The 25120-nt window shown below is 37.0% G+C and overlaps 1 protein-coding gene across 1 annotated transcript in view; it reads right to left on the bottom strand.

Annotated features, from left to right (window-relative positions):
- OTOG (otogelin) overlaps positions 1 to 25120 on the bottom strand; it is a gene marked incomplete at its 5' end in the record, with an annotated part of 113923 nt that overhangs the window by 54629 nt on the left and 34174 nt on the right. The window contains 8 exons of the mRNA XM_082485060.1: positions 1383 to 1490; positions 13863 to 14016; positions 15611 to 15654; positions 18896 to 18970; positions 19504 to 19669; positions 21190 to 21402; positions 22874 to 22998; positions 24821 to 24998. Of these exons, the coding sequence (XP_082341186.1) occupies positions 1383 to 1490; positions 13863 to 14016; positions 15611 to 15654; positions 18896 to 18970; positions 19504 to 19669; positions 21190 to 21402; positions 22874 to 22998; positions 24821 to 24998 (1063 nt within the window). The remainder of the gene's footprint in view (positions 1 to 1382; positions 1491 to 13862; positions 14017 to 15610; positions 15655 to 18895; positions 18971 to 19503; positions 19670 to 21189; positions 21403 to 22873; positions 22999 to 24820; positions 24999 to 25120) is intronic.

Below are 25120 nucleotides of genomic sequence, written 5' to 3'. Positions count from 1 at the left end.
GCTGCCTTTGGTGAAGTCTCATACAGATTAAATGGGATATAATAGTTCTTTCTGATGCAAGCAATCCCACACCAGGTCCAATGGGAGAGGCCTTTGAAAATAAGGGGGTGAATAACCCGGGTCGCTTTACCTGCCTGCCCAGTGGAGATGGCTTGTAAGTCGCTTCACCAGTCGACCAAAGGGCTACAATTATCTTCTAGAGCAGATACTGAGGACCTGACGAGAGGCAGAGGTAGGCAGTCAGCACAAGGCTGGAGGGGGCAACGACATCCAGACAAGGCAGTGATTAGCACTGACTGGACAAGCCTTCACCATACCAGGCTACAGTGAGCTGTGCAGGCCAGGAGCAGTAGTTTACCAGGTAACAACAGTTAAAAGTTCCCGGTAAGCTAAAAGAAGGGGACAAAAGGAAGGAACTGCTCTGCAGAGAAGCTGGAGGCTACACCACTACCATAGTATCTTGCTGCTTGACAGTACAGCTGATTTTTCTGAGGCTCTGGTTAAGACAAATAGAGCTGCTTTCTGTCAGCTTGCACCATTCAACAGTGGACAAAGAAACCATCAAGAAACAAGTTTGTTTCAAGATCATGCAGATGTATATTTTCACGTCTTGGCTCTTGCAAAGCTTATTAAAATGGTAGTGTACCATGTTCTACTGAGAGTGCTCAAGGAACCTTCACAGAGTAACATAGCTAGAGGTTATGTGCTGCATTTCTAACACTGGATAACAAAAGGAATAGTATAACAATAGGAATAGGAAAAGGAATGTATTTGAGTGATCCTATCAACCCTCTTCTATTGGAACACTTCCTTTTAAAGCCGATTGATTCATCAGTTATCTTATCCACACAAATAAAATTAGCAACCAATTTATCTGTTACTATGCTCAGTACATGATGTTGCTCAGTACTCTGCTTTATTTATCATTGCAGTGGGTGTATACTTATGGCCACAGGGTAATGTTTTGGGTTCTTACACTGCTCAGATTCAATGCTGAATGTAAAAACAAACAAGTAAAAAGCTTTAACAATTATCAATGAGGTGTAACATTTGAAGTATTTTACCTGTGCTTTAAGAACACTAGCCAAAGATTATTAATTTAGATTACCTTGATAATTAAAAAAAAAGATTATTTTCCTAAACCAAGTTTTTTTAAAAAAACATCCCAAATAGCTGTTATTTTGTTATGTAAAAGCTCCTTGAAACAACAAACCCTAAAAAACATCATTTTAACAGCTCTTTGAATAAACATAAATACAAAATTAGGGTAGATGATTTACCAGAACCTGGTGCGAAATTTATGATTAAAAACCATGAAGGAATAATCAACCCATAAACAAACAACTAATATGAAATAATCACCTAAATAGATCTCTGCTTACCATGTATGACAGGCAGAAATGACTTTGTCACCTGGAAAGTATTCCTTTCCTTTCCACGAACATGGACATTCATCTGCATCCAAGCACACATCCCCATATTTAACAAGACTATCAAAAAAGAACAACAAATATGCATTCAGCAGAAGTGCATCTAGTATCTAGGTACCAAAATAATTTCTGAATTTTTAAATTAGTAGCATTATTATTATTGAAAAACAAATAATATTTAAAATCTTCTGAAATTGAAAAGGCACAATTTTATTTGCAATTATAAATGAGTAATTTGATAATTTCTTTTCACAAGTACCTGAGTATTTTCTCTTTAGTAAGTTGGTACTTTGGGTACTGGCCCTTTAACCGCTAACCCTGTGAAGACTTACTCATTAACATATGAATTTTAAGGTCAGGGAAACTAAGATTTTCCAGACCTCCTCTAAATTTCACCAAATTTCTTGTAACTCAGCGTATTAACTTACAATTAACTAAAACCAAGCGATTTTCCAAGAGATGTGGGAGCCATCCTGCCCCTTTGCTCTAGTTATATGTATCTTACTATCAAAAGTCAGAGGCTTGTTTATTATAAGAATTATTAAATGAGGATTTCTTCTTGTTCTCTTCCTTTCTTCACCTGATTTAAAGAGTTGCATAGTTTTCCTATATCTGTAGTTACACCTCTTGCTCTGTGAATAATTTAATCAACATCAAAAGAGTTATCCTGGTTGCACAAAATTAATTGAGTACCGATTTCTGTATGACTGGCACCTTCATACAAGCAATTACAAATATACTTAACTTTATTGGCAGAAATATCGTCACAGCTTTCAAAGGAGATTTTCATGATAACACAGATAACCATATGCATAGCTATTTACAGTTCAAGACTAATGCTATAAATTTGCGCTTATAATCACAACTCCTAGAGTAACAGATAAAAACTGAACATTAAAAAAAAAAAAACATGAAAAATATTCAGTTAACAGAGAAAGAATAGAGGAATTCTTGCCCAGCAAGACTAAATCAAGCAACAAGGCTAAATTTAAAAGTAAAATATTTGTGGCTTTTAATAATATCCAGAAAAACTGAATATAAGACTTAGATAAAGAGAGATCTCAAGCAGATTCTACTAATAAACATCAGGAAATATACCAGAAATATTGAATTATTTTATTTAAAAAGCTACCTTTTCACCGAGCCCAAGAAAGTTGTATTTCTTCCAAAGACTGACCCATTTTTAAAAAATACTGTAAAGCTATTAGATAGGCAAACAGATATCAGTAGAAGACCTAAAGATTCAATAACAAAAGAACACCTTTGGTGACAAATCAATCTACCAGCTGAAAATGGTAAAACATAAACTCTCAATAAGCTATAGCACTGTCTGTTGCTCAAACTGCTGTAGCTCCAACTTGTTTTAGGTTCTGTATCTGTTCCTATACAGGATCCTCTTTGATACAGCAGAAGAAGCTGGGGCAACTAACATGCTAATTATATAGTAAGAGGATTCCTTATAGGCACCATACAACTTAGTTATCCTCGTTTCTACGTGCTAATATTTGAAAGGTACTTGTATTGGGAAGAAAACAGATTTGGCATTTCTGATGTTTAGTACTGTAATTTGGGCAAGACATTGCAACCATGGACAAGAGATCGTAGGTGTGAGGCACCTGTGACAAATGGGGTGATGACACTGTTTTGTTTCCCTGGTATCCAAAAGGAAAGATTTCATCATTGCATTTATCACGGAACATTTTATTTACTCTTGTCTTGTACTGGCAATTTGCGTACTCTGACTTTCACTATCCTTCAGTGTGTTATTTAACAGACAGAAATTTACAACTCTGTAGCTCTTCCTAATGAGAATGTGCAGACATCATAAAAAAACCCTTCCCTCATTAAACTGAACAACTGTAATTTTCTCCCAGGGTATGGGAAGTGTTCTTTGTAATCCATACTTATTTCAAGTATTGTGTCACTCAAAGACAATCAACTATGAGACTGAAACTCCTACTGATTTAAAGCTGCTCAGAGCTGAACAGGACACATTCAGACACAAAGAGGATCACGCTGACAAGGTAACACTAAATGCAGGTTTTTCCTCACTTTGTTACCCTAGCTACAACAAGTGATAACAGCTTTCTCTTTTGTAAAGCCAAGCAATGGATACATTTCAACGATCTAAGAATTCATTACAAATACCCTACAGAGAGGCCTTTCCCAGCTCCTCTTTGAAGTATCAGACATTTTTCTTGACGCCTGTATTTACTGTCCAACCTACAATGAACTGCAAAGATACGAAGGCAGCTATTGCGCTTCACCGTGCTGAACATTGTTTCATTACTATCTTATTTTTATCACTTCACCACGCTGAGCATTCAGTTTCATTACTATCTTGTTATTAGCTATAGTTTAGTGCATCCACATACACAAGTACATAAACAGTCTTGGTAAAGGCATCATTAGAAGCAACGGGTCATCCGTGAGTCAACAAAGACTTCTTTGCTTCTGCAAAGCCCGCAGATCTGGACCAGAACACTAAAAAGTAACTTTCTTACAGCTTCCACCGGACCAGTTTTCAACAGGTTGTGTATAGCACAGCTCCTTCTCCTCCCCTGGGCAAGGGCCTACCACCAACTGATTTATGCAGCCATGAATATTTTTGACCCAACAACAAATCTGCTCTCTGAGGGTTTCACAGATCTTCCTACAAAGGTCTGTAATGCAGTTTGAGAGAGGTAAAAAGAATGAAATAAGCAGCAGGTAACATTTCTAATGCCAGCATCCCACCACCACCCATGACTTCCCTAAACAGAAAACAGGATAAACAAACTTTTAAAAAACACTTGATGTTGGTAATGTTACAGCAGCACCTAATGGCTTTATTGTAGCTCACTCACTGTCTAGACATGGAGAGTTACTATATTTCTGCTGAGCATTTTCTTACTTGTTTGGGGAACTTTTCACAGTCCACCTCTCCCCCCTCCCCCCACCATTTATTATAAAGAGATATTAAGTAATTTTGCAGAATGCTTGAAGTGGTTTTAGTATCTTTGATGTATCCTTCTGTGTAACAACTGATTTTGATGCTTCAACTGACATACAGTCAGACCCCTGCACTTCTGCAGTTTCACCCTGTATTGGGAAAACCCCCTGCAGTCAGCTCTACCATCAGCATCCTACTGGTACTAAGTAGAATGGGCCCTAAAAAAAAAAAATTCACAGAAACAGTAGGAGCAGCTTAAAGACCAAAGGTACACAAGAGTAAAAAAAAAAAAAAAAAAAACAACAAACAACAAAACACTAAGAGTGAGAAGTAGAATTACATGGATTCATCTAGATTCCCATATTCTGCAACTTTTCCACAGAGGCCTCTGAAAAATTGGCTCATCCACTGCCTGTGCCTCCTCTGAAGCCTCCTTGAGGAAAATAAGCTCCTGCCTCTGTGCACCTTCTACTGATTGTTGCGGACAAAAGAGGGCAAAATTATCTCACAAGTGTAATACTCAGAGCTGCACAAAACCTGGGCATGGGTTTTGCTGCAACATCAGAGCAAAGCAAGAGAGGGGGGCTGTCTTGATGTCTCTCATTCTAAGTAGAAAAATACTATGGGAATTAAGCAAAGAATGTGGGTGAGAACACTTTTATTAACACTTTATTTTTTTTTTTCCATAGATGTTTTCTTTTTAGTTGGTGTTTTAGGGAAGGAGCACAAGAAGAGGGCAGGGACTGAAGACTGTGAGGCAAAAAGAGGGTTTGAAGCAGGGGCCTCTCCCACCCTGCTCACAGTCCCACCAGGGCTATAAGGTGGGGGTCATCTCAGAGCTGCATAAGGAAGTGGTACACAGTGCATCATCATCAAGCAGCACATATCCCAAGGCAAGACTGAGGGAAAGGAAGGCTGAAGTGCGTACTTTGTCCCAGTCTATTTCACAAATAAGTGGTGCCTGGACTGTCACTGTATCAGCATGATGTTCGATATCTTTCCATATCATCTCAGCGGTACTTCATATCTACCAATGTTACTTCATGGCCATGACTCAATTTTTTAAAAGTTCAAATATTTTTTAATAAGCACACTGGATTAAAACTTCTCTACGTGCCCCCAAATAGCACCATTTTCTCCAAGAATACTGTGGGTGCAACTCGGTGGTAAAAATCACGTAAGGTAGGACTCCATGGGAAAGTGAGCTCCCCAAAAAATTGCCATTTTTCAATGCCCAAGAGGATACTACTAACTGTTCCTGATCTATCATCACTGGCTCTTCGGAAAAGAATTGTACACTTTAGGGAATGAACACATTTTTTTATTATGCTTTTGGGGAATTAATGCATATTTGCAGATACCTGTCTAAGTATATTCCTGGTCTCTGAATTTTTAATCTGTAATAAAAGATGATAATGACTAACAGTTTTATGGCTGAAGCAGTTTTCAACATGGAAGACGATTCAACCAGGCTAGTGGCTGCTCAGTGGACTTAACTCATCATTATCAGTAAATAACAGCACTTTTTTTTTTTTTTAATAGTCAGATCAAGTACCTGCTTGAATCATAGTGGAGATTAAAAAGGAAGCAAAACAAAAAACAAAAAAATAGCTTGACTGATTTCCTCTCAAAGTAGTGAAATACTCCATAATACAGTAGTAGTATTTTAATATGCAATTTTTCTGATTTAATGAACAAGTTTAAATAGATAATGCATTTTTGTAATAAAAAGAATTTCAGAAAGTAACTCCAGATGTAACTGAAGTCTTTCTTTCAAACCAAATGACAGAAATGTCAGTGATTCTCCCCTTAAAAATAAGCCGAAAAACAGAAGGTAATATGAAAAGGTCCTCAAGAATCTGAATAATACTGGTGAAGTTTTACTGTTAATTAAATACAGGCACAGGGGGGAAAAAAAAAAAAAAAAGGAAAAAGAGATTTGTTTGCAGCTAGAAAGTAGAAGGCCAAGAGGGTTTTTGAAGTATTGCAAGCAAGAGGAAATAAGGAGCTCTACAATATATCAGAGAGTAGCAAATCTGCAGAGCACAAGAGGACGGAAAAGAAGAACTGGGTTTTCTTATTATAGCACTGCAATGAAGGTACATTGTTTCTTTGGAAATTAGCTCCAATCCCATACTTTTAGCATTCTGTAATTCTACAGCCATCAGAAACAACAATCAGCATAATCCCCAGTGTGGATAAATACAAGTTCCTGAAGCACCCAGATACAGGAACATTGATGCAGTCTTTGTAACAGAATTGTATTTTCCTGAGGAAACAGTAGAGTGAATAGCCATTAGCGAATCCCTATGAGAGGTAATCCTTATTTACCTGGAAAACCTCTCCAAAACTCTGCCTAAACTAGAAAAAGGAAAAAATTGAAAATGTTTAGCATGATAGCAGCAGCAGGGCCATCCAGAAGAAAGGTTTGAACAGAACCCTACTTTTATTTTCATACTAATAATATTAAATTCTGAGCTTTCCTTAAAATGAGGAGCAGTAGGTCTTTTGATAAGAGACACTAAATACAACCCAAAAGGACAAGACTTTGAATTCATCTAAGGAGACATATTTTAAGACATCAGTTGATGTAATTGCGTCTAAGAAAAGTTAGTTTTCTAAAAATATTTGAAACTGCAATGTATTCTTGCCCCATTATTGAGTTTGTTTGTCCATAGACACATTTATAAGATGACAAAAGTTGTTTTCTTTGTGCAAATTAGAAAGTGATGAGTTTTCTTTTTTTTAAGAAAAACTTTCAAGAATGAGTTTAAGCTCCTTACATGTTATTTGATACTGTACACCACCGCAGAACTACAGTGATAATTTAGAAGTTTTTGGAGGAAAAACCTGACATGATATTCCTTTCTTAGTTACAAAACTTAACTACAGTTACAGGATACTACAGCTTTCAGTTTACTATCTTTTCATAGCTCTATTTTATAAGAGCAATAAGCGATGAAAAAAGAAACAGACTTAAAAATTCTTATTAGGTTAAATTGGCTCAAATTTAGTAGAGTACAGCTTCAGCACAAAAGAGTATTCTCTGTCACAGACGATAACACTTGTCTGCAGAGGTCCAGTCTTGTCCTACCACGCTAGAGAATGTTGCATGCAGCCTGGAAAGGCCCCATAACCCCACACCACTCATTCAAGAGAGAAACCGAGGTAGATATTGGAACACTAGCATCAAAACCTGGTCCCACAAATGCGCATGATGTCTTAATGACTGTAACTCAGTGTGCCAACATTGAAGAGTTTGGAACCTGGAAAAAAATTGCATATATTTTAGTACCAAGAAAATTAAAATCCCTGTTAACTTCTTCCATTCTGTGAAGTATAAACCACAAGCCATATCAGTAAAGTTGGTGAAATGAGACCTCAGCTTTTTGTGGGTTTTGTTTTGTGGTTTTGGGTTGGTTGTTTGGGTTTTGTTTTTTTTTTGGGGGGGTTTTTTTTTTTTTTGGGTTTTTGCAGGGGGGGCTGCAGTAGGGGGCAGAGAAAGAAGGGTTGCTTTTGTTTTTCTTAAGTGTACATAAGAAAAAAAATCTCAGAGATTCTGTTTAAAAAGGTGGCTTACAGAGTTATAGACAATTAAAGCATACGGTGGACAGGAAAAAAGAAAACTGATACGGCAATGCCATCTTGTATTCTTGAGGTTCAGACTCATAGACGATAAAAATATACATACTGGAAAAAATGGAGCACGCTATTTCAAAATATTATATAAGTGTTCCTTTCACGCTTAGAACTATGATCCCATATTCTGTGTTCTTGGTCATTCTACAATGATGTTGCTTTCTTTTTAAGAACCGTCTGTTGACACTCTTGATAAAATACCAAGTTGGGTATTGGATGTTGCTGAACTGCGAAAAGCTAACCGACCTCCACCTACAGATAACCACTACTACTGGCTCATTGAGGATTCATTTTTCATTCCCTTACAGTGTAACATTGGGGGGGGAAGGAATGATATCATTGAAAAAAGGAGAAAGTTACAGCTAGTTTTTTTTAACCATGATTAAATCATAAACAAAATTCTCTTCCTAAAGTTCGAAGAGAGCTAGTTACAACAAAAATTTACTAAAGTTCTAAAACAATGAGAAGTTAGCAGAGACTCCTTGATTTAGGTTAATTGTGTAGCAGTTGGTTTAATTAATATAGCTTATACAGGGGATAAAACAATAAAAGTGAAAAAATGTGGAAGATCTAGTAGGTAGGTAACACAGATAGTAACAGAAGTAATAGGAGTAATAACTGTTTGCATTTGGGGCAATTTGTATTTATTATTCATATTTAGGGGCTGGAGGGCCTCTGTTTTCACAGCAAGATGGAATTAATGTATAATAGACACAGAAGTTATTTAATATGTCAGTTAATGGAAATATAAATAGATAACAATCTAAAATAAATACAAATATATATTATAGAATCATAGAATCGTTATGGCTGGAAAAGACCTTCAAGATCAAGTCCAACTGTTATCGAACCCTACCAGGCCCAGTTCTAAACCATGTCCCTGAGCACCATATCTACATGGCTTTTAAATACATCCAAGGATGGTGAATTCGACCACTTCCCTGGGCAGCCTGTTCCAGTCTTTGATAACCCTTTCAGTCTATAAGTTTTTCCTAGTGTCTAATCTAATTATGAAACAATTCAACCAAGTCAGTCCAAACAAAAGCATCAGTCTTCAAAAAGATAACGGTACTTTTCTTGTGGTGGTTTTTCTTGAATGAGGTGCTTGACAATGAGTAGATAAAAAGAACATACAGCAGGTATACCCCTAGTATTCAGTTTTCTCTTCTAATAGGGAGATTTACAAAGATGCACTTAATTATAAATAATTTTTAAAAGCTCACATATAAGGAAGAAAATTCCCTTTACAAAAAAACCCCATCTGTTAATACCTACTCATTTTTTTCCTTTTTTAGTGATATATACTGTCCTGGTTTGAGGTAAAACAGAACCAATTTTGTTCAGTAACTTCACTTCTTAGCTGGGCCTCTTCTAACTACTGAAATTAACTGCATATTGTGCAGACAGTGTTCACTCTCTGAGTGATCAGACCAATTGTTTATAGTTGATGCCCAGGCACAGTATGCAGAGAGGCTCCTGCTTATACTTATTGCTATAACACCCAAGGCCAACCAACTTCGTTATTTGCCCCACTGGAGGGTCGGAAGCGGAAAAGCATAGTGGGGTCCCACCTGCAGGGAGGAGCGGACACGACACGTGACCCAAAACTGACCAACAGGGTATTCCATCCCATCTGCCTCATGCTCAGTATAAAAATTGAGGGATCAAAGGGTCAGCACTCTTCCTTCAATGGCCAACGTCTGAGGAGGACTCTTCGTCTGCCTGTGATCCCGATCCTGAATCCAGATCCGGAATCCAGCTCCCGTCTGTCACTGAGTCCAGTCTGGGACTGCCCCAGTGCCAGCCGGTGACGTGATTGTCATCTCGGGAGCTTGATACGGTTTTGTATATATTTCATTATTTCTTTTTATTTTATTATTAATATTTCATTAAAGTAGTTTAGTTCCTTCTAAACTCATAAGTCTCTTTTTCCTCCTCCGCCTCTCTCTTTGAAAAGGGGTAGAGGGGAGCATCTGTCGGTCCCATCTGGGGCCCCTCGGGTCCCCAGTGGTGGATTTGGCCTAAACCATGACATATACTCAGTTTGAAAAGTTTTAAGTTCATTGTGTTAGCATTTTTTTTGTTCGTTATTTCAGCGCATCAAATGACATCAGGAAGCAAGGAGCAGAAATTACCAGGCCAATTTCATTTTTCACCTTGTAACCATAAAGACACATTTGGCCTTTCTTTAAACCTGTGTCAAGCTTTCAGTCCTTTATCATTTCTGTGTGCCTCCCAGAACAATGTACAGGGAACATTTGCAAATCCTTTCCAGGGATCCTTGGCATGGCAGTCTGGAGTTTGGTTTGTTCCTGCAGCCCCAAGCATCACATGAATCCTTCACCACTACTACTGGATCACATAAGAGTAGCAGGGAAGCTGCTCTAAAATGTTGCTGAACAATTACATATACAACATGATTGTGGCCTCTGCTGCAGTGATATGGTTAATAAATTCTAAGACATACACCCATACAGAACAGTACCAAGTAGCCAACAAAATTCCAGCTAACCTTCAACTGTCAGTTTGAAAAAACTATATACATTGTATATACTTTTTGGGGAGGGGGGCAAAAAAAAAAATCCACACACGTTTGGTATAGTTAGAGGGAAAAATAATTTGAATCATAGAAACCCAGACGCAGAAAGTGTAATTCAAAGACTGAACTTTAAAAATTATTAACTGTGTTGTAAACAGAGTACTAATTTTTCTGGAATGCAGCACGGAAATATAAGAAGTTGCCATTTAAACAGTGACAGATGGAAAACAGTAAGAAAACCCAACCCACAAAATCTTAAAAAAAATCACTACATATGTCAGCAAAGCAGAGCGGAACATTGGAATGTGTTCCAGGAGAATTAATGTTCAACCTCAATCACGTCTAAAACACAGGGAAAGTATATGATCATAATTTTTATACTGTAAGAACTGTAACCCATTGAATGGGAATGCTTGCCTGTAAATTTAAATATTTACAGCAGTTACTTGCATGTGATTTATTCACTGCAGGTGAAAAAGGAGGTCAAATGAATCACACTCAGAGACAACTGCTACTTTTCACTACTATTTACTTATTTAGTATTTAATTCCCATTTCATGCAAGTTCCACTAGAATGTACTCTAAGCACAACAAAGAAGGAATGCTAGAAATAGTGAAGTATTTGAAAGAATATTTCAGACTCTCCAGATACTAGAAAAATAGACTGCCTTCTTGAAATCTTAATGCCACTTTCTGGGAAAACAGGTTCTTTCCCTCTCTTTCTGTGTTAAGTGTCTTTCATGGTATCGTTGAAGCATAATCATCCCACTAAACAGACTGGAAAGATCCTTCTTCCTGAAAAAAATACAGCTTCCTACACAGGTTTCTTAACTGTGACACGTTCACTTTTCTACACCAAGTTATTCTTCATTAGTTTACCTAAAGCAACCAAAAATAATCCAACGTGTTAAACTGATTTCAATATTGCTTATATCAACTTAGCTTACAGATAATGAATCAAGCTAAACTGATGCAAGATCTCAAACAGGAGCAAAAGCAAGAACAAAGGAATGAAACTATTTCAGGTAAAAAGCTAATGTTAAGATCAAAGAAATTCCATGTATGTTTACCCTTGTAAAGTGGACAATGCCACCTTAGTTTTATATTTCACCAGTAAGAACCAATTGTCTAGAAAGGTAATTTTGAGGTTGCACAATTTCACAGTGTGTTTGAGTCCTGCGCTACTGGAACTGTCATGAACATAGGATAAGGTATTGTTTGAAGATAACAGTATTTGTTCCATATTTCTCTTCCAGCAATTTGGTTTTGTCTTACTGTGTTGCTCTGACTTCTCATGTGGTCTGTCTGCCATAAAAATCACTGGAGTGTGAATTCAGTAACTGACTTAAAAGATTGGGGCTCTTTGGATCCAACAGCTTCTATCCAAAAGCAACTATTATTAAAATAACTAAAATATTAAGATTAATTGTTTAAATAAAAAACCTGCATAGTTATTGCACAGCAGAAGTCTCTTGTTTCCAAAAACACCCTAAAAAACATACACCTTCAGGACCATATTAATTGTTCTTAAAGCATTCTCAAATAAAAACATGTATATACATGCAGTATAGGACCACCAGAGCCAAATATTTAAAAGATATCAGATTTGACTAGTTTGCAGGTAACTCTATAATGGAAAGAACTGAACAGCTTTTACAATTATTCTCAATTTCTTTTAGAATATACATCATTCTTGGATTAAACCTTATATTCCAAACCATGTAGTAACATGCTGTCATGTTATATTACACATGAGAAGAATGGCAGAACCTGGAAATTTGTTCCTTCTCCTTTCAAGGAAGTGTCCCTCAAACACTGCATAAGCACTTCCCTGTTAGTGAGAACCTGGCACTACGTATTGAATACACAGAAACAAGTAAATACTTTTTAATTTCTTCATCAGTACAGATTGATATTCCTGGTTCAAATCCTAGGCTTGTGACACCATTTCCAAGTTTTACCTTAAGCACTGAGGATAAAGGCTTACAAAACAAACAAGCCTCTTTCCTCCCCAAAAAACGTTTGTGTTAGCATCTCTACAAGCAGCATACAGCCATAGGGGAACAGAATTCAGTTTATCGAAGTTACAGTAAATACAGTTCTTAATTTTGTATTTTTGACTCTAGGAAATTCTAAAACTCTGCCTCTTGTAACTATACAACTGTATTATCAGAGCTTTGGGATCACCAATACTTGACACTGAGCCTTCCAACGCTAAAAAGCATTTTCATTACTAAAGTTCCAGAACTAACTTACACCAGGAAGCAGTAAAGTTCACAATCTCAAAGGTTATGCACAGAAAAATAGATCATATAAACTTATTATTCTCTGCCAAGTTGCCTGCCATCCAGTGCTGCTGAAGTTAGCCATTGGCTTTGAAGGGTATGAGCCAGGTCCAACAGGATGAGTTTTTACAATTTTGAAAATGTCTGCCTCCAGTTAGTTTCAAAATCTATCACAGCACTTTTCCACCATGGTGCCATATCGTGAGTTGGACTACTTACAGGTTCCATTTCACATGAACAGTTTGGCATTTCACGCTTCTGAATAGTAAGGTAAAAAACAGAGGTCTGAGTAACAATCCTTCACCATGACACAGAAGAATCTACACATAAACGAGCATGAGTCCGCAGACTTCAACTGAGCTACTTCAGCCCTGTTCTGGCTTTTACTCGTTTTGAGGAAGCTCTCGAGGCATAACAGTAATTTTAGAGTGACAACACCCAAAAACCTCAAGCTATGTTCTTAAAAGACTACAGCCCACAAAAACAACATAACTTAAAAATAGCAATTATGTCTTTATATTTAAAAATCTCTCAGCAATACAGTGCTTGATTGCAAAATGACAACAGCTCATCGGCACATTTTTCAGCATAACTCCGAGACTTAAAATATCATTTTGAGGGCCAGAATACTAAAAATAATGCCTAGGAATGAAGAAGCATGCCTCCCCAGTGAAATGTTCAAGTAACAGTCTAGATATCTGAAAACAATTATCTAGGTAAACATGATTCTGCTGCAGTATAGAACTTGGATCAAATGATTTCAATGCCCTTTCTATAATTCCTGTTATTTTGTTTTTATTATTGTGAGGTATTAGACCTTTGACTCCACTTGTCTGTTGGTTTACCATTTCTTATGCCTTCAACGGCCCACATCGTTGCGTGGTGAGCCTTCACAAGTTGGATGCTCACCCCTCAACACCTCAGATTTTCTAAGTAGAAATGTGGTACGTCCTCAGCAGAATTAATTACTCAATTACTACTGAAGGTAGTGTCATCTGTGTTTGTGCGCCAAAAGATGCAAATCTGTTTGTACTCACCCCAGTGGGCAGACACAACCTGAAACACAAGGAAGGTGTGCTGAGAAAGTGAGGTTTAGCAGCTGATTCTCACAAGTTCTCTCTCTGCTGAGTTCAGGATCAACTTGTGACTTACTGCAGTTAATATAAATCTGTCCAACTGGGCAGCTGTGTGCTGGGGGAAAAAAATTGACAAACACCTTAGTTTTCACACCTGAAATTTTGTATTCCATAAAGGCATGCAATAGATTTAGATTATGTAACACAAAGTGTAACATCCAGTAATAACTACAGTTAGGAGAGACAGGTAATTGGATAACTTCATAGAACCCCTGCAAGTCTAACAAAATACTCAAATTAATATATTCATGTATTAATGGACATGAATTTCTGAACAGTTAATCAGGAATCAGCCCTCCTAAACAGAAATGCAAAGTACTACCGACAAAGAAACAGAAATCAATAGAAAGCAAAAAAAATAGCAAGAAAGGACCTGAGAGCTAGAAGTGAGTTTCCATGCTGGAGCCACTGACTACAAACAGAACAACTCTATTGCACAATTGCTTTTGGGTTGTGCTTAGCATACTGTGTAAATATAACAAATGCCCAAAGCAGTGTCAGTATTTTAAAGTGGTTTTGGTTGGTTGCTGGGGTTTTGTCATTTATTAGGGAGAGGGGCTCTGCATAACTGACAAATCAGTACAATCACCACCTTTAAATGCATGGGGAACAGATATTTGCTAAAGGCCGAGGAGTTGGCAATTCTAGAACAGAAACCTCAAGTAAAAGCCTTTCTCACTGGAGTAAAAGCAGCACCATAACAAGAGTATGGACCATAGTAATTAGAACATATAAAATATACTGTAATAGAAAAAGCACAGAATCACAGAATGGTCAGGGTTGGAAAGGACCTCCAGAGATCATCTAGGCCAACCCCCTTGCCAGAGCAGGGTCAACTACAACAGGTTGCACAGGACGGCATCCAGGTGGGTTTTGAATGTCTCCAGAGTGGGAGACTCCACCACCTCTCTGGGCAGCCTGTTCCAGTGTTCTGCCACCCTCAAAGTAAAGAAGTTCCTCCTCATGTTAAGACGGAACTTCCTATGTTCAAGTTTGTGCCCGTTACCTCTTGTCCTATCACTGGGCAGCACTGAAAAAAGACTGTTCCCATCCATCTGGCACCCTCCCTTTAAGTATTTATAAGCATCAGTAAGATCCCCCCTTTGTCTTCTCTTCTCCAGACTAAAGAGACCCAAGTCCCTCAGCCTTTCCTCATAGGAGAGATGTTCCAATCCTCTACTTGTTATATTATTTTACTTCAGTATGACAAAAGTAGTATTATTTTTTCATATTTTAGTTACTCAGGGTTTGTGTAGGGAAAGAAAAAATATCTGTGAAAAAATACTGCCAGTGCTCAGTTCCTACAACCATGTTTTATGGTGCAAAGCTAACCTTTGCTTGTCCTACTGAAGTTCTGCTGTTTGTCATGCAGCTCAGCTTATTTATGTTAGCAATCAAAAGAGTATTTTAAAGCACTGGGAAAAAAAGTTGCTCAGATTTAACACTATTTTGGACAGCTATGCTGCTCCTTTGCACCAGCCTTACTTTGAATCACACAGATATATAATTCCTAAATTACAGATCTCTTCCTGCAAGTTATTAATTTGTAGATATTCTACAATCTTCTACTACAAGTAAGGGGTTCCACAGAGACTGTAGGATACATATGCATTGGACTTGAAGTATCTTTTCTCTGTCTCTTCGCTCACCGATTATGTTGTTATCACAACTCATTACTCCATCCCTGCAAAGGCTGAAATGAAAATACATGAAGATGTAATGAGAGCCAGGAAGATCTAAAATATTTATGTTTCCCCTTTAATAATGAAGCATGAAGCATGCAGTATGAGTCGATAAAAAATAACTGTAAAAACGTTTGTATTAAACATTAGAACTGTGGATAAAGTGTGCATTGCTTTAACACATAAAGACTATTAATAACACTTCAAACTTTTGCTTTCTGCATAACATTACTATGAGTTAAAATGTCTGAGCTGGCATAAAAATACATACAGAAGTACATCACTATACTGCTCCCAAAGACGTCAGTGCAGTAAGAATAAACCAAGCCCTGCACATAATAGAATCATCATTACCTAAAACAAAAATGCGGAGCAATAGTAGCAAAACAAAATGAAACCCTAAACACACGTATGTATATGTTACAGCAAGCTCTGAGTATGTACTCTTACATGAACATTACTAACACTATTATAAGTGCTCCATTTTCCTCACCATCCACTTAGAACTCTGCTGAAATGCAAGCTATTAGTTTATGTGAAAATCTTGATGATACCAACAGTTCTTAAGTTATCCCACAGTTGAAAGTAAAACCCCCAAAGTTGAATACAAAACAAATAACAGGCTATTGTGGCTGCAACAACTTTTTGTACTGGACTGACTTTTCCCCAAGCAAAACATAGTAACAGTAGATTGATAACTTTGCCTTTTCTCAACCACTCCTAACATGGATCACGAACACACTATCCATGTGAAAACATCATGAATTTCTACCTCATTTATAACAAAATGAATGTTTCAATTATTTTAGTGTTCTTGGCTCACAGGATGAAACAGTGATGCAGTTGCTAACTTTTATCCTCATGCTGTCTCAAACTAACTTTGGTTCAGCAATATGATGGGAATCTGGAATAGCAACTTACTGTGACTATTATCAGAACCAACTAGACCTACAGCTCATCACCAGAAGCTAAAAAAATTCAAACAACTCTGTTAATCAAGATTCAAAAACGAAAATTTTAAGTTAGTGTGTCAAAGGTTGTAGTAGGTATACCCATTCACATATACAAAATATTACACAGACAGGAACAGACACAACATGACATTGTTCAGCAAAGAAACAAGCAAGCTGCATTAAACTCAACCCTAACAAGGCCCTGTATGCAGGGAAACACTGAGCAATGTAACACTGTCTGCTCCTGTCTAATTCCAGCCAAAATTGTCCAGTATTTTTAAAAAGTGGTAGCAGATCTGATAGCAACTCATTGTTAGGGAAAAACATAGAAGCACTGGCTTAATTTCGGGTCTTGTTCTTCACTAGAGAACCTGAGCCCATGAAAGCCAGTGCTATTCTCCTATTCTTTTGCAATGGCTAAGACATCTACACCTACTGCTAGTCAGCAGATTCAGATTCTGAACTTGAACATGATATACACGCTGTTGTCATGTTTGGAGATTTGTGTGTACCCCAAAGCACTGCAGGAAAAGTGCTCAAGGACTTCACAGTATAACTCAGCCAACAGGCAAAGCAGTACCAAAGGGAACCTATAGGGAGGCAACTCAAATGCTGACATAAGATCAGTATCACAATAAAAATATTTTAAAGAATGATTGAAAACAACAGAGCAGCAAGCCTACTCTATAGACAAACATGAGAAGAAATTCCAGTTTGAAAGTTGAAGTTCCAAAGAGAAAGCAATTGAGAAGGCAAAAGGATGGAGAGAGCATAATAAAGATCATAATTGTTTCTAATAAAAACAGTGATAGATTAAAAAACTCAATACATTGTGTGTATTTTTTCCAGTTCATGCACATATTAGTCCTATGTGATTCCTAATGTATTACTTAGCACAAGGTTAATTTTCAGAGGAGCTGACAGTTTGTACCTCCATGTTTGCAAGCCTTTCCATCCAACAGATCTGTATACAGCCTTGTTAAAACACAGCAAAAGGCATGACTAAATAAGAGATACAACTCTCTTTTTATCTTAAAGACTAGTTGTAGTAAACCAGTAGATTTATTTTAATTAACATTTACATGAAACATAAGATGCCAGATCCCAAATAACTCCACTGAAATCAACAGAAAGATGGTTTTCACCTGTAATTGTTTCAAAAAAATGCACTTGTGGATGACTATGTGGTCAGCGTGCGTTCAGCCATACAGCCAGCATAATGCTTACCATAATCAGCTACGCTAGACCTTTGAGGAGGAGGAGGATGAAAGGAAACAAATCAAAGAATCTACCAGAAGCAGTCCTTTCAAATGACTGCCAGTACTGTCTGGCACATGCTCTGTGAACAAAAATACCCAACACAACAGGCCACGGTGCACCCAGAGTTCACACCGCCCCATACACAGAACGGGTTGCCCAGTATTCTCCAGGGAATCTGCCCTAAGGTAAAGATAAGCTCACTTGACAATTAAGATCTAGATTTATAATGAACAGTATTTATGGACACTAGGCTGCTGACAAGAGTGAGAATGAGTGTGTGTTCAGTAAGTGTTGCTATTGCAATAGCTGTTTGACAACATTAATCTCAAAAGGCCTTTATAACAAACCACAGTATTACACTGATCTATCACAGCCATAATTTGGTCCGTTCTGCTTTTAATTAAGAGCTGTAACAACTGATACAGCCAGTGAGAGGTAAGAGCTCAAACATTACTTTGAGAAAAATAATTCTCAAAGCTTGATTTTTTACAGAACTTCTTGTCTACATTATTTAAAGAACAAATGCTAAGTGTAAGGAAAAATAACAGAGATGGTTATTTACCTTTGCCTGGAATGGACAGTTATTTGTGTTGTTTCTTAGTTGATAAAAGAGCAATGTGGCTTTACACTGATTCTATACTAGTAGAAGACTGATTCTTAATTCTTCATAAATGGATTTACAACCTGGTATAGGAAAGGAGAACAGCAACGAAGGTCTAGCTGAACAGACTTGAACGGACAATCAGGAAGTGTCTGGAGTTTTCTGGAGCTCTCCGCATTAGTATAGATCTACAAAATTATAGTGGCTTTTCTCTCTCTACTTTGCACTTCAGTATATTATAAGCACAGCAGCCTGGAAAACCAAGTTCTAAAGAAGCTCTGTCCAAACATACACAGAAAACCAATGAAGGTTTATTCTGTATGTTTCATTTTAAAAAATACGAAAACAACAAAAAACCAACAGACTAGTCAGAATGATTTGACAGAGCTCTTAAAGAGACACCATTTAGTGAGGTGAAAACACAGTGTTGTATCTTACCATTTGCCCACAGAGGTTATAACATTTTCTCCAGGAGGATAGTCAATTCCTTGAAAATAACATGGGCATTCATTTCTGGAGTAGAGGAAAAACATGTAACTAACTCAAACCGAAGAATGCAAAAAATTCTCATTGACTTAATTGCTGTTCAAAGTTCAATTGGTTGCTTACTTGGTTTGTGTGAGGTATTTTGATTCATTGCATGGGGGTTTTGTGGTTTGTTGTTTGTGAGGCTTTTTGGATTTTTTTTTTGTTTTTAAATACAAGAAATTGATCTCAATATTGCCATATAACTCCAGTGCATTCCAAACAAAGTAAGTAACAAGCAGAACCTCTACACAACAATGGACACCTTTTGTATCTCTTCTATGCCAAAAAAACCCCAGACAATATCTAGCAACTAGCTTTAGTGATGTTGGATGAGCATCAGTTCTATACATGAGCTATTTCTGATCAATATAGAGGTTCTGTGTAATTCTAAGATCCTGCCAAGTTTACAGATGCATAATATCTACAAGGCTACATGTTTATTAGCTTTTCACTCTGACTTGCGAATGCAGTGGTCTAAAACAGTGAGTGTAACTATCAGAATTGCAACTTTTACCTACCTCTGCACACATCGTTCAGTCTTGGAATTCAAATACATTCCAGAGGGACAAGCACAGCCTTCAACACAATCAGTGCTGCATGTCTCTGGCACAGACAGTGCTTGGCAGGTCCTGCCACACGTAGATACACAAGTACTGTACTCCTTTGTATCTTCACATGAAAGAGCTGTCCAAATGAAACAAATCTCTCAAATTACAGTGCAAGAGACTCAAGAACCTCCCCACAGTTTTCTGATAAATATCTCTATTCTTTCATTTCCAATCACATTAAATTCCACTAAAATTGCTATCTTGGCACTATGCTGTGTAAACTACACAGATGTAAATCCACAGTAATAACAAGTACAATGAAGTCTGCACAGTTAATCCAGATTTACACTGGGGAAACCGAAGTTGAAGCTTTTTTTCCCGTCTTACTCCAAAAGGATTTGGCTTTTGTGCATGGGCTTTAGGAAATGCCCAGCATCTTAAGGAAAACATTGAAAGCAATAAATAAAATGGATGTACTTTGCACAATGCCATCTTAAGTTTTCTTTTATATAGAGAGATCCTATAAAGCTCTACTTAAAAAAATGTGAAGTTCTTGAAATACTAAAAAGATTCACATATTTTAAACCCTACAAGCATGACTTTAAGTGTTGCTTGAGTCTTGCTTCTAGAAAAGTAAAATAAAATTAAGTGGTTTGAATGATTCAGTCATAGTGGATGCAAACATTCATGCCATGACTGCAAGCAAGCCAGTCTTTTCAGATATACATAGAGATACCCCAGCTTGAGATAATTAAGCTAGACCAACTTTCCAAACTCCTTTTTATCATGCATTACAACATGGATAATTACATGATGTGATTAAAAATTACCAGATGTTAAATTATTGAGTGTTCCTTAGAAAAGACTATCAGCCTTGTTTATGGAGCCAAACTTACTGAAACATCAGGGGTATCAGTTTAGGGTTTTTTTATAGGGTTTGCAATTCAATTATTTTAAAAAAATATTTTAAAAATTGTACATAAGGGCACTAAATGTCTTATCTTTTGCATCACTAAAAGTTTGCATAAACTAAAGATTTAATATTATTCCACTCCTCTACTTGTCAGGCTTTATAGAGCAGATAAAAAGTCACCTTTGACTAGTCTCTACATTATCTATATTCTTCCATTCATTTTAAATTAAATATCAACAATACCAATTCTCTACATGCGTTTCAGCACACTGTATTTCAGTGTCATTGACAGTAAGAGAAAAAGCTAACAGAGATCATCCTTTTTCACCTCATTCATTTAAACAATCAAATAAACCTAGCATCTACGATGAAAAGAACAAATCTATTCATGCACCTCATGAATAATATCAACATTGGTGAGAGACATGCAATGCCACATAAAAGATGAAGATGTATTTTTAATTCTGTATACATTTTAAGCCCTCCAACTACTTAAAAAAATCTTTGCATTGTTTCTTAAGTCAAAAGAACTAAAGAAAGCCAAGTATACAGGAACAAACCTCTAAAATACACTGCTACTACTTCTGTCTTGACAAAAAAAAAGAACCTTGTCCTGTACACAAAAGATCATGCTAGAATTAATGCTCTTCTCATTTAAAAGATTTATTAATTTTATTTTCTGATTGTTGTTCTAAAGTCCTCAAACAATAATTATTTAAGACTAGAATTGAAAGGCAACTCACCACAGTCTGGGACACCTCCTCTGAAATCTATTATAACTCCAAATCTTCGGCAATGATGAGCATAATGGGCCAGAGCAGAGCAAAAACAAATCTGTCCACATTTGCAAGTGTCTCTTCTGCACTGCTCAAAATAGGGAACAGGACTCAAATAGGGGTAGCATGGAGCAAAAAGTTCTTTTGTAAGGATGCTACAAGCTTCTGCTGCATAAGAGGCTACACAAACAACAGATTAAACACTGTTTCAGTGAGGGAGTTTAAAAAGACTTAGAATAAAAAGTGTTTTCTATACAACACAACTGATCATGGTTATATACTACTGCCATACATCCTTTATCTTTGATATATATACAACTATATGGAAGGACAGAAAAGAAGTTAGCCGCTCATAGTTTTGAGCTTGTTCTGGGAATGGTTTAAGGTATTCGGAAAACTTTACAATACACAGACAGTGCCTACATACAGTCTCCTAACTTTAAACTGATTCATGGATGTGTGTTAGCCAACAGATGCTACACACTATCCAGTGCCTTTCATAAACACACAGGATTAAATACCCCTTCAGTTTAAGTTACTCCCAGTAACTCCTTCGTTAGGTCACTATTTTAAAGAATAATCTGTTACCCATTGTTTCAGTTGTACAAGGCTGCAACCACACGCAGAACTTGGGGTAGCACTATCGCACAGGAGAACAAGAGCAGTATCAAACAGCTACATAAGAGGCTTCAAACACAGCACTCATCTGAATATCTTAAGTCTAAATGCACTAAATAATTGTGCAATAGTGGTCAAAAGAAATAACATGTTATATTAGCATAGCTAGAAAGAGATGAATTTGCATTTCCCATAAGACAAATGTATAAACTAGGACTTCAAAATTCCTTTTCCAGAATTTCTGACTTCCTGTACAGGCCACTTTTTTCTACATTTGTGTCCAAACCCATTACCACAAATGAAGTTTCTTAGTGTTGCACATCATATAAATATTAAAAAAATAGGATGATGTCATAACAGGAGACAATGATTTCCTAGCACTGCTGAAATTACAGGCAAAAACTTAATCCATATTTTACCTCTGTATCTGGCCTTGTCTTGGCTTAGGCCTAGAGGTATACAGAGTCCAAGACAAGAAGTGGTAGGAACTGTGAAATGGATATACCTGATGATCTACGAAGTTCATCATTATTAAAGAATGTCCTTATTAAAGGATATTTGGTCCTCATGGCATCACCCACTAGCATCTGTCCCCAACTGGATCCCGTCAGCTGAATCCAAAGGCTGGCAGTGCGTAAGTACCTTTCTCCTCCATAGCAGACAACTAAAATGTTTCATTTTTTCAGTATTTTCAAAAATGAATACTGCAACACTTCTGAGCCTCCATCTTCACTAGCAGCATCGCCAATACTAGACATACTACCAACATTTAATGCGTGTCTAACTTACTACATTATATAACTGCCAACCAGTAACAAAATGGGGTATTTTCAAGTGTCTCTGCAAGTATCACAAAACATTTAAACAATATGCTACATGATTTGTTAGGGGATTGAACTCAACAAATGCTACCTGTATTAATTTTATCAGTGGGTAGGACTGGTTATTGCTTTACCTGATCCAACTGGGAAAAATGGGCACAGATAAGCAGTAGAAATGTATTTTTCAATAACAATTGACCTTCACTGCCCACCTGCCTGCAGATGAATATCACACGGGTCCATTTGCGAACTATCATGCACAAGAATGCATGCGGATGAAGTTTTCCACGTGTTTCCAAACAGCTCTGGAGTGCTTTCTGTTACTCCAACTGGAGATCTTTTACAAAACAGAAGTCAGTCACAAAAGATACAGTGAATATGCAGAATGGTCTCAATTCTACCAATCCCTTCAGCAGAGCTGACTCAAGCTCCCCTTCCACTGTTTCATATTCTCATGCACTCTCCCATAAAGCACTGTCAGCTTAAGTTTCAGGACTCTTCTTTCTTTCCAGGCAAAGGCCCAGAAATGAAAGAGAAGATGTGCTCTAGAGCTATTAGGTACCTTGTAAGGAAGGACAGATCAAAACAGACCAAGTTCCTTTTTCACAAGAGAGAAGGAGGGAACATCCCTGTCCTGAAAGTGCACTCTCTTATTCATACTTGTGCATTCTCTGTGATATCTGATTCATTTTTATCTCTCCTCTACCTATAATTTCCTGTGTGTTCCTGAGTAGCTGACTTCCCAGGCTTTCTAGTCTGTGCAAGAAAAAAGAAGGAACAGAAATCCAAGAGTCCAACTGCAAAAGCAATTGAATAAATATCTATGAGGCCCAGGTAAGCAGAAGGGTAGCAGAAGCTGAAACGAAAGATAGAAAAGACTTTGATCAAAATAACCAAGGCACATTAACATTGTATACAGAGAATAATTGAAAACATGCATTTAAATATGGATGTTACACTCCAGGGAAAAGATTGCATTAGGCATACAACTAGTAGTATTGCTTCTGGTAAAGTAGCTGGGAGCAGAGGCATTGCAGAAGACAGCACTGTCTAGGGCAAGTCTCTCAAATATGGTGTGGATCAGGTGTTTTGTATACATGTCAAGATGCTTGCACATTATGGTTTGTGTCATGTCTCGACACAGTTCTTAAGTTCCTGTGGTTTAAGGGCTTTTTCCACAAATATTGAACAACTTCTCACTTATTTGAGAACAAGAACAAAGACTATCATAAAAAATATACTACAAAATTTACTTACTTCAAACTAAGAAGTATTTTAAGTAGTTTTACATAAATAATCTCTTCATTGATATCCTGCTTATATATTTCCTAGTCTCATTATAAACAATATTCTGATAATACTTTTTAATCTTTGAGATAGAAATTGTTCAAAAATCCACTAGAATATTTATGTGTTTTTTTTTTTTTTTAAATGGGAATTATTATTATAAGTTTCCCATTTTTCTATTAGTTTTTATTTTTAAAATTCTAACCGTTTTGAGAGAAAGAAGTTCTACTGTTTTTTTCCCTTGGTCAAAAATATTCTATCATGCCTTAAACTCATGTTTTCCATCTCCCACTTCCATTAGGCTGCTCAATCCTCTAAAAGCCAATTTGTTCTTTAGTATCTGTAGGAAATATGCTGCAAAGAAGTTGGACAAACAGCAATCTTGACTATGGCGCTCAGGCAGCTTTGACCACGTTTCACTGCATCACAACAAAGTGAAGCTCAGGCAACAGCCAACTCCTGTTGTTGGCCTGCAGGCACTGAACAATGAGGCTCTGTCAAAGAGCACAGACTAGCACTTGCAGCAGAAAATAGGAGCTGGAAAGAGAGAAAGAGGCTCGCAGGGAGGCAGAAAGTACCTTATGTAGGCCACTCTATATTTTGGACAAAACTCTTCAGATAAACTAGCACTTATGACTCGTATATTTCACTGTATGTTTATATTAAAATCTTTTAACCAAAACCTGGCTTGATATCCTATAGCTGAAGTTACAGATTTTCTGTTAGCAAACTAAAGCCTACTAGGTATCTATCTCATTAACACAAAACTCTGAAGTTAATTATTCTTGGTATCTATCCATTCAGCTTCAGTACACACTTGATCTATCAATCTAACATATACTAGCAAATAGAAATCTTGCAGCTATTCATACAAAAAATCATCCTCTGTATTTCCATTGAAGGTTCCACAAAGTCCCACAGTGTCATCTTTCCACCGTCCATCAACTTGAAGGTAAAGCCTCAGTCCTCCTCTGTCATACAGTATCTGTAATCCAATGTGTGTCTTTACTTGAAGAAATACAGAGGACAGTTTTCGTATTTCAAATAACTCTGGTGAGTAAAAACAAAGATTGTTGAAAGACAAAGAAAATCTGCTCCTGCTTGTAATTTGTGTTTTGTTTCTTGTCATTTCACTGTTTTTCTTTTATATAATTTTTATTTAAGTTACATTT

This window comes from Vanellus vanellus, assembly GCF_965231255.1.
Source record: "Vanellus vanellus genome assembly, chromosome: 6".
NCBI classification, from domain to species: domain Eukaryota; kingdom Metazoa; phylum Chordata; class Aves; order Charadriiformes; family Charadriidae; genus Vanellus; species Vanellus vanellus.
The sequence above is the reverse complement of the archived record's forward strand: the minus strand, read 5'-3'. Positions and strand labels throughout refer to the sequence as shown.